Source organism: Convolutriloba macropyga, chromosome 11 (genome assembly GCF_964194025.1).
Source record: "Convolutriloba macropyga chromosome 11, txConMacr16.3, whole genome shotgun sequence".
NCBI lineage: Eukaryota > Metazoa > Xenacoelomorpha > Acoela > Convolutidae > Convolutriloba > Convolutriloba macropyga.
In genome coordinates, this window is record NC_134478.1 from 17,150,701 (window position 1) to 17,160,921 (window position 10,221).

The window sequence follows — 10,221 nt, forward strand, 5'->3', positions numbered from 1 at the left end:
CCTTTGTTTGTCCGTGTAGTAACTCATTAGAACAAAGATGTAAATTCAAATTCAACAACAACTCAAATTGGTAAATGAACTATGCTAAAATCCATCGATAAATTTTAAACTACAATCTGACGAAAAAGGAGCGATTCATAGAAAACTAAGTCTACAAAACTATCCGCATGCTTTTCATCCAACGAACGCCACATTTTTCTTAATCACAAAGCTATATCCCTCTTTAACATCCACAAAACGATAAGGATGTACTCAAATACTAGATGTAAAACATCAAATGAAAAATACACCAAAAACACAAATCGGTTCAAAATCTGATGCGTTTTTTGAACAGTTTCATTAATGAAATAAATAGGAGTTTGTCCTATCTTTGCGCCTCTTCAGCAAGCAAGTAAGCAACTATAATGATATAGAAAGGCAACGAAAAATGTTGAAAACAATTAAAGCAGTTCGATATTTTCTTGTGCGGAAAAAACAACAAAATTGCCAATTTCCAAAGCTTCAACTAACAGTTGATTTTCTGAAATAACTGCAATAAAATCCGTAACTGGGTGCTTAGAAACTGTGACGACTTTTATGAAACTTAGAAAAAGTTCATTTTGGGAGGCTAATTGTTACAAAAGATTTATTATTTCACACACGATGACGTCCTGTTTTTTCTCCCAATGTCACTTGCTGCCCACTACCGAATAGCTTAGCCATAGTGACCAGCTTGGTTTCAAACAGAACACTGCCGTGTTCTTAGACACCCAGTCAACAGTGTTGACTGGGTGGTTAAATTCCTGAGGCCTAGATTTTGACGCCTAAATTACATTAATAGCGATTACGGACTAAAACAATTTTATCGTTTATGCTGATAAGGTGCAAATATCTATTGAATAACTCCAACCAATCCTTAAATCGGTAAAAGACGGCGTTCCCTCCGCGAAATTCAGTAGATGCAAGGGAAAAAATAATGATAATTTCCAATAATGAAAAAATTCTTATCCTGGAAACAGACAAAACACTGATAACCGATCAACTCCAAATTCTGCTGCGATTTACAGGGGTCATGAATGTAATATACTCTATGAATTATTTCAAATTCCATAAAAAACCTTCATTAACAAACTGGTAGTAACGCTCGTACACTTAATAAACAAAAGATCTGGGGATTGACAGCGAGATAATTTCAATCCAGTATTAATTATGCCGATTCTAGGCTCCGAAAAACAAGCGGAGGGATAACAGAGCTAAAATAACCGACTAACGTCGGGGGAATTGCTCTCAAACAACAGGCGGGAAGTTAACTTTGTCAATAGCAGCTAGCGGCGGCTTAGGGAGTCTAGCTGAAGCTTAATTGAGAGTAGGGGTGGAGGGGACGGGGTTGTCTAGCGTGCGTGGCTACGGGTGAATAAGGTGGAGTGGGTAAGAGGGGTAGAGTAGGGGTGTCAAACTAAAGATCCGCCTGTTACATGTGCAAAATTAAGTCTCCTCAAAAGTTTCAGTGAATCGCATACATAGAGACTAGCAAGCCACAAAGCTCTAAGAGAACTGCTCACCAAACCCCAAGAGAACTGTTTATCCCTTTTTTGAGGACGAAATGTCAAATGCTCAGACGAAAAAATGATTAAACGAAAAGGTAGTAGTAGAAAAAATTGCATACACAAGTCCAGCTAATATAATTGGCACAAACTGCGTATGAGAGCAAATAAAAACCACAATTACTCAGCGATTATCGATGCAATGTCATTAAACGCTAAGTTATCCGTGCACAGTTTCTGCAGTAATAGCTGGCTAGAACCTGTTTTCTTACACCGGAAAAAAACTTTTTAAATTCAGTGGCAACTTTCGAAATAATTTTCTTAACAGCAAAATCGTAGCGGTTTACGTGCTGCATATCAATAAACTCTATCAATGGAGCCGCAAGCCATGAGTAATAAAGTATTTGTTTATATTTTGCAGAAAAACAACTTTCAAAATTCCAAATGCTCTTATTGAGTCCCTCATAAACGAAGAAACGTTCTTCTATACATTATCAGGCTACCAAATTGTTCCCAATTCTAAGAAAAATAATGATATGCTGAAATCTTTACCCACGAAAAAAAAGGTGGTAATAAAGAATTCCATTTCCCATGAAGACAACAACCACAATCAAATATATGTTCAACATAATATCGTAATCATGATTACTCAAGTATAAAGCGGCCATTTACAGAATTTTATCATTTACATCATCTGAGAAACAATGATAGGGGGCTCTTTTCTTCCACTGGATTCATACGAATGTCTGTCAAACAAATTGAAGAAGTACAATAATGACATCGTCGATCCATGTTTTTGGATAAAATACGAGACGACGCTAAATGTCTTTGAGTCAAAACGCCTAATTCATATAAAAATGGTGCAAACTCTTAAAGAATTAAAGCAAATGCACTGTCTAGAACTAACTTAATTATTATTATTATTGAAGAAAAGAGCTGAAAAGAAGACTAAATAGTTTAAACATGAAGTAGTCCAAACCAATTATTTTTTCACAACTCCACACGTGATGTGGGCGTCGAACCCTCCGCTCCCATCAACTTGGCAAGATAGTCGACAATGTCACTTGCAGACCTTCCACCTGTATATTCTGTCGGTTCCTTACCATACTTATAAAGCTTCACAGTAGGGTACCCTGTGACTTCATACTTGGCACACAAATCTGTGAATTGAGTACAGTCCACTGCTCCTAAGAGGACTTTCGGTTGTGACTTCACAAGCTTGGCAGCGGCTGCAAACTCAGGCTTCATTCGTTTGCAATGTCCACACCATGGAGCGTAGAACATTACTAAGGAGAACTTGCGTTTCTTCAAGGTTCCACTGAAAGCCTGGTCGGTTAAATGGACGACGCTACTATCTTCCGAATCCCAATCACTATCTTCATCCTTAGGTTTATCGTCACTAGGATCCGGTACTTTGAGACCTTTCATAAAAGCGACGATATCATTCTTAGTCCGGTAACTGACAGATACATTTGACAAGGATCCGTTGACAAAATACTTCATGGTCGGGAACCCAGAAACTTTTAATTTTTCAGCGGTGGCCCTATTCACAGTGGCATCGACCGCAGCCAGTGTAGCGTCCGGTTGCGTTTCGGCAAGTTCCATGGCCGCGTCTTCATAATCAGGTTTCATTTTCTTGCAATGACCACACCATGGTGCATATAGCATAACATACACGGAATTGTGAGTTGATATGTATGAGTCGAATGTTTCATCGGTTAGAAACACGATTTTTGAGGCACTTTCCGACTTTGACCAGTCGGCATTTTCGTCTGGCTTTGGCTCCTTTTTCTCAAAAGGCTTCGGGTCTTTGGCCCATTCCACAATTGCATCTCGGGTATATTCACCCTCGTAATTAAAAACTGGCAGTCCTTTTTTAAAGTAGATTAAGGTAGGAAACGCCGTTATGTTCAATTGAGTTCGAACATTGTAATACTCGTCACCATTCACATCCATGGCTGCTAAAACAATCGGTAACTCTGCAGTGTCCTTAGCAGCAGCTGCGTACTGTGGTTTCAGTCTTTTACAGTGTCCACACCACGGAGCGTAAAACATAATCAGAAGGGAAGGCTTCCTCAGAGATCCTGTCAAGTCCTCAATTGATTCCAGATGATTCACATAATGTGATGTTGGATCCTCACTCCACGGCGCTTCCTCGGTCGGGTTCTTGAGAAAGTACACCAAACTTTTAACAGAATGCTGACGATCATAGTTTGCGTTTTTGAGCTGACCGTCCATGTAAAACTGAAGAATGTAATGTGTTGGATCTACTTTCGTTTGTCTACAGAGACGCTTGCCTTTGATACCTTCGCAGTTAACGTACGCTGCATCTACATTGACTCGCATGGCTTCTAGCGCCTCACAAATAAACAGTCCAGCTGCCTTTTTGTACTCAGCGTCGTCTTTCGCAAACAGAACCAAAATATTTCTTCGACTCTTGACAAATTTTTTCAGGTCTTTTTGCTCCTCGATTTCTTTTAATTTACAGTAAACTTTTCCATGAGATAATTTTATCACAACTGAGAGTGAAGTCAATATAAACAATAAACAACAAAATTTGTTTACAGGACGAGACATTATTTTAGGCAGCCGGAACCTTGTTGCGGCTCTACATAAATCTGAAATAGTAACAATCTGAGCATCAATATAACGGGTAATTGTATGCATGTTTTCCAGTTATTTTGCAACAAATCATAAAAACCATACTTTGCACAATTCGAACGATGAATTATTTATAAACTGCCAGAAATTTGGAAATCTTCTTCATTCAAAACAGACACAGAAATTCAGATATAAAATCAATGATTTAGCAGTTTTTAAAATTCAAGCTCTTTTTTATCCAGACTGTTTGGCTAAAATCCATCTATCATAATATAGCTCAAGCTGTAACGACGAGCGTGCAAGAACACTGGTACTATATTTCAATACAAAAACTAATATCTTTTATTTCACAGAACTGTACTTGAAACCATAATTAAAGTTCTCTTAAAAACTTACATCTGAAATTTGAGGTTTATTTTGATCATCGTTTGAAAAAAATATTAAAATCAAGTACACCACAGAAGTATATCTAAATCTTCAACGTCTACTTTGACTGAACTTGTAATTAAAATCAATTTTAAAAGTATGAAAAAATTAGTTTAAAATATTGTGGATTTTAGTTACCTAGTGTTTGCTAAAAACATACTACAAAATTTATATCTAGTTTCAATCTTTTAGGAAACTGGTATGTATATTAGTCGCGTTTTTCCACTTTCAATATAACTCAAAGCTAAAATGAGAGGAAATAAATCAAATTTCTTGGAAAAATGTCTCAGAAGACCTACTTCGAAGCCCAATTAAGACTAACGAAACGCTGTTTGTAAACTTTGAGAACAACAAGGTAAATTAATATATGAAACATAAGAGAAGGGCAGTTGAAATAGACTTTTTAATCTCTGCTTTTCTAAAACGAAAAGCTCATTTTGCCCAATTTTGTGGATCTGGTCAAAAATTAGAAAAATATTAGCGAAATTAGGTTTGTCAGACAAAAAGATATTTTCAGCAGTTGAAATATTTTGCAAAATTCCACGCTGTTGTCATCTCTGTTATAACAGATTAGCCGGACACTGCAAAAATCACATGTTTACCCAGCTGAACAAAACCTGCACGTAGGTAGATAGGGAAAGGAAAAAGAATAAAATGTATTGTAAATTCAAACATTTTTTCGATTTTAAAGATTAAATGTTCTGATCAATGCCACGCTATCTCTGGCACTCACAAGAGTTTATGATATTTCTAGAAAATAAAAGGAAAAATTTTCAAATAAACGGTGATAACCACTGCTTGCTATTTGTTGAGGAAAAAAACAAAGTTTATACAAATTTACAGAATTATACTTCTTAATTGTTTCTTGAACACAAATTTTGAACACAATGAGCACAAAAGTTAAATTTACTCAGATACGCCTGAAAATTGGTATTTTAAATCAATAAGCAGTAAAAAAATTTTTGGGGAAAAAGGCAAGTTTCAATTCTTGTTTTCAATTGCTTTAGGAAGCTGAGGAAACTTAAGCAGAGATTTGATGTGATTTTCAGAGAAAAAACGCATTGGTAATAAACGCTAGTTTTTAGTTATTTGCATTCATCTTCTATACTTTTCCACCGTCTTTTGGCTTCTGGTCCAACAGTCTGGCTTGAGCAAGATAAATTTGTAATCCTGGCTTTTGTTTTCGAAAAATCAAAATTTTTGAAAAGCTATAAATTTTAAAATTTGGCAGTTTGGGAGCGTCTAATAATAAGAGTTAACTGCAATAGTAGTTTACGGGCACCCGCGGTCAAAAAACTAATGTAACTAATCTGTGGGGGCACACTTGTAAACACTCTTATTTTCTGCTATTCCACAACTCCCTAATTTTTATGCCCCAAAACGTGCTTTCAAAATATCTTTCTACTACGAGCGCGAGAACAAAAATTTAACTACTTGAGGTATTTGTACTTAGAGGTATTTGCCGTCGTACTTAGAGGTATTTGTAAAAAGTGTCTTGTAAGTGAAAACGGCACGAAAACGGGTTACTCTGACAACTGTTATCTTTCTTGTTTCGTATTGCCAGAAGTATGACCACGGAAATTTGGCTCCAATAGCTCTGCAAATGAATTTGGAAAAACAATTTGAAAAAAATACCCCATCTTGTTGCCAATAAAGGCTCCACTCCGCTTCGGTTTCCCCACCTAAAAACCAGGGGGAAAAGACACAGAAATGTATTACAGAATGCTGAAAAGCTTCAATTGCAATACTTTCAGAAAATAAAAGCTTCACGAAATGCCTTTTCATTATCTTCAACCTCCAATGAGACAAGCAAAAAAAATTGATAGCAAACAAAATTCGACGATTTGGAAATTACAGCCAAATACGATTATGCCATCTCCCAAAAATCAAACTAAACAAATAAAAAATTTAAAAACGCCGAATTAGTCTTTACAGAGGCCCAACATTTATGAAAACAGCCACATTCAGCAAAATTTTAGGGTACTCTTGTCAATTCCAATGCATAAATTACAAAGGAACAATGCTGCAACAAGAAAGAACGATGATGAAACATGACTCGAAAGAGTTCTATCATTGAGATCAACACATACAAGAAAATTAAGCAACTAACGTGACGCGAATTGTTTTCACACAACCAGCTAGCAGTTGGCTTCGGCAGTAGGCAGCTGTGGCTTAGGAATGCTAGCATAAGGAGGATGAACAGATTGGTGGGGGGTCAAGCGTTGGGGGGGGGTTGCAAGGGCTTGAGAAGGGGGTTCAAACCGTCAGGTGGAGGAGGGTGGATGAGAGCGTTGGGGGCGGGGTGATTGGGGGGTCAAATTTTCCAATAACTGCCCTAATTGTCTCCTAAAACAGTTTCAATGAATCGCATACTTAGAAACTAGTAAGGCCAAGAGAGCTTCTCATACATTTAATGTCCTCCAGGCCTTACATATTCATCTCATTTTTGAGACCAAAAATAAAAAGGGTCAGACAAAAAATCGCATAAAGGACCACGGGGCTAATATAGTTGCTGAAAACTTCTTTTGAGAACAATTAAACATCAATCGTGAGTAGTTCCACCACAAGACTCCGTTCAAAGTCCTTATCTCAAAAGAACGAAAATCTGAAAAAGAAAGCAGTAAGAATAAAAACAAAATTTATAAAACAAAAACAATGCACTAATTTTTTTTGGATATTCACCTGTTTATTTTTAGCATAAGATATCAGACAAAAAATTACAAGCCTTACCTACTTTTAATGATACGCACAAACAGAAAAGACCCCATGTCTCGTTAAAACCAATTATAAAGGAATTTTAAAAAACTGAAACAGACAAAAACCTTGGCCAGAGAACAATTTCAAACAAAACAACATTAATTCTGTAGCCTGAATATTTTTATGGGTTTAAAAAAATTCCGGTCAAGAAGGGTTTCGCGCCCCGGCCTCCACCTTAATAGACTGAAGCATTTACTACTCGACTATTAATTCCTTGCAATCGCGAATCTTACAATCGCTACATTTTAGCAAGAAACGTAATATCTGAATAACAGCAATTTAGGTTATGCAAAAAACATAAAGGCAAGATAAAAAACTCACTCGAGAAATGAAATCCAAATAATGTTCTACTAAAACAAAAATGTTCAAGCAAATATTACGCATTAAAAAGACAAATGTTTATATTGCATGTTTCAAATTTTGTTCGAGAGCACTTAAAAACAATTTAATCATGTGCACAAAATTATAATGAACACATAAGGAACACAATAGTTACAGCATGAAAGAAAAAAGAATAACCATGAAACAAAATTTAAATTGATATTAGAAGAAGACTCAAAAGAAAAACAAGCAACTAACATTGTGAAAACTTCATTTGAACAACACGGGCATAATCAGTTGCTAGCTTAATATGAAGTTGCTGGGGGGATAAACCTGGTAAGCTGGATTCATAAAAGTTACAGCTTATCATTTGCCACAACTTAAATTAAAACAGAACTAAATTGAAACAAAACTTCAAAACGCCACTCAAAAAGTCAAATTGTTCTAGCAAAAAAATGATGAGACAAGATCACGTTCTTCAAATATTATTCGAGAGCAACAGCAAAACTCATTAAAAAACTTTTTCCAGCAAAATTGCGCTAACTGATCTTGATCTTATTTTTCATCCACAGCAAAACTTATTCAACAACTTTTAGCAGCAACTATACTTTTATAGAACTCAACAGTAAAACTAAGGTGAAATTTCTCAAAATGCTAAATAAAGATATGATCAAAATTAACTTATAGACAGATCAAAATTAACTTATAAACTAATAGACAGATCAACCGATCATTTGAGACAGATGGGAGAATCGAAATAATACCTTTCATAGAAAAACTAAACAACGAAAACAAGTTTGAGTTCGATTAAGAATACTCTTCAATGGCCTGGCCAATTTTGACTACGAAACAATGAAAACCATAGGAAGCTGCAAAAAATATACTGAATAAAAGGCTACACTCCTTCCTAAAAAACTATTTGATTAACTCCGACTTTTTTGAAAACTTGCTTCGGTAGATTGATCAATGCCAAAGATCTTTGTCTTCCTTTTTTTTCTTTAATAAAACAAAGATAATTAGGGTGCAATATTGTATCGTCAAACATAAGCCTTTGGTCGAGTGTCTCAGTATCAATTCATAATAGTTCACTGAATGATTACCCCATATCGAAACTGAATTGGAATAGCTCTGAAACCAAATTTCAACAGGCAACGTGAAATAAAATTCTGAAAAGTTAGCAATAAAAAATGAAATTCCTCATTGATTAAATATCTGGATTTTTCATATGAGCAAGCCACTATTGAGATTAAGAAAACACAAAAATTGAATAAAAACGATTACAATCGCATTACTGATTGATAACTTTCGTTAGTAAACTATTTGCATTTACGACTTCTAAAAAAGAAAATTCTGCTTAATAGGTATTAAAATTGGTAACAACCTTACATCCAAAGAGCAAACTGACTATAATCAAAAGAAATGTAACCAATACATTTCACTTTTTCATAAAACGGAGATATCTGCTAAGGAATTTACTTCTAAAAACTAAAAATATATAAGCAATATGTGCAACCACAATATCAATATGGAGTTATCGTTTATGGTACCGGAAGGAGAAGTTTTCTTGAAAAATTGCAACGCCAAAAAAATTCTACGCAGAATACTCAAAGATGTTTGTAGCTGAAGGGAAAAATCCGTCGTGTTTGAGCTACGCTCATACGCAGTTCTGAAACTCTTATCAATACCTAGCATAAGAGAACATCGAAATCAACTCGTTACTGTAGTATTAACTCGCATAAATTAAATCGTTTATATCTAATAGACAGATCAACCGATCATTTGAGACAGATCGGAGAATCGAAACAATACCTTTCATAGAAAAACTAAACAACGAAAACAAGTTTGAGTTCGATTAAGAATACTCTTCAATGGCCTGGCCAATTTTGACTATGAAACAATGAAAACCATAGGAAGCTGCAAAAAATATACTGAATAAAGGGCTGCACTCCTTCCTAAAAACTATTTAATTAACTCCGACTTTTTTGAAAACTTGCTTTGGTAGAATGATCAATGCCAAAGATCTTTGTCTTCCTATTTTTTTCTTTAATCAAACAAAGATAATTAGGGTGCAATATTGTATCGTCAAACATAAGCCTTTTGTCCGAGTGTCTCAGTATCAATTCATTATAGTTCACTGAATGATTACCCCATATCGAAACTGAATTGGAATAGCTCTGAAACGGTGCTTCCACAGGCAACATTGCCTCCTTGCATCCGTTCAGTACGCCGCTTCTCAACATTAATTTGGTGTTAAATGACGATTCCTTATTTTAAAAACAAATTAATTATTATTATTAATACTCCTCGGAAAATTGAGCAAAGAATCTTGAAGAGATTTTAAAAAGTAATTGAGATTTTATGCAATTCAAACACATCTGGACAGTCTCCGAAATTCCTAGATCAACAGGCCTACTTCTGAAGACCCGATCAATTACTAACATTATTTAACCAAAAAAGGAAACACGCCTTGGGGGGGGGGGGGGGGGGACGGCTAGAATCGGTTAAGTATATTCTCTATTCTGTTGGACATTTCAAACTCAAAAACTTATCTATTTAACGGTAGTTTCATGCCTCTAACTAGCGGTTAAAACGC

The 10,221-nt window shown here is 35.5% G+C and overlaps 1 protein-coding gene across 1 annotated transcript; it reads right to left on the minus strand.

Annotated features, from left to right (window-relative positions):
* Positions 1-2,090: 2,090 nt before the first annotated feature.
* LOC142349416 (protein disulfide-isomerase A5-like) lies at positions 2,091-4,162 on the minus strand. Its single transcript, XM_075400956.1, has one exon. It carries the CDS (start codon positions 4,098-4,100, stop codon positions 2,514-2,516), a length of 1,587 nt encoding a protein of 528 aa, XP_075257071.1. The 5' UTR covers positions 4,101-4,162; the 3' UTR covers positions 2,091-2,513.
* Positions 4,163-10,221: the final 6,059 nt, after the last annotated feature.

Coding starts and splice junctions, on each gene's coding strand:
- LOC142349416 (XM_075400956.1), bottom strand. CDS start 4,100: ATGTCTCGTCCTGTAAACAAATTTTGTTGTTTATTGTTTATATTGACT.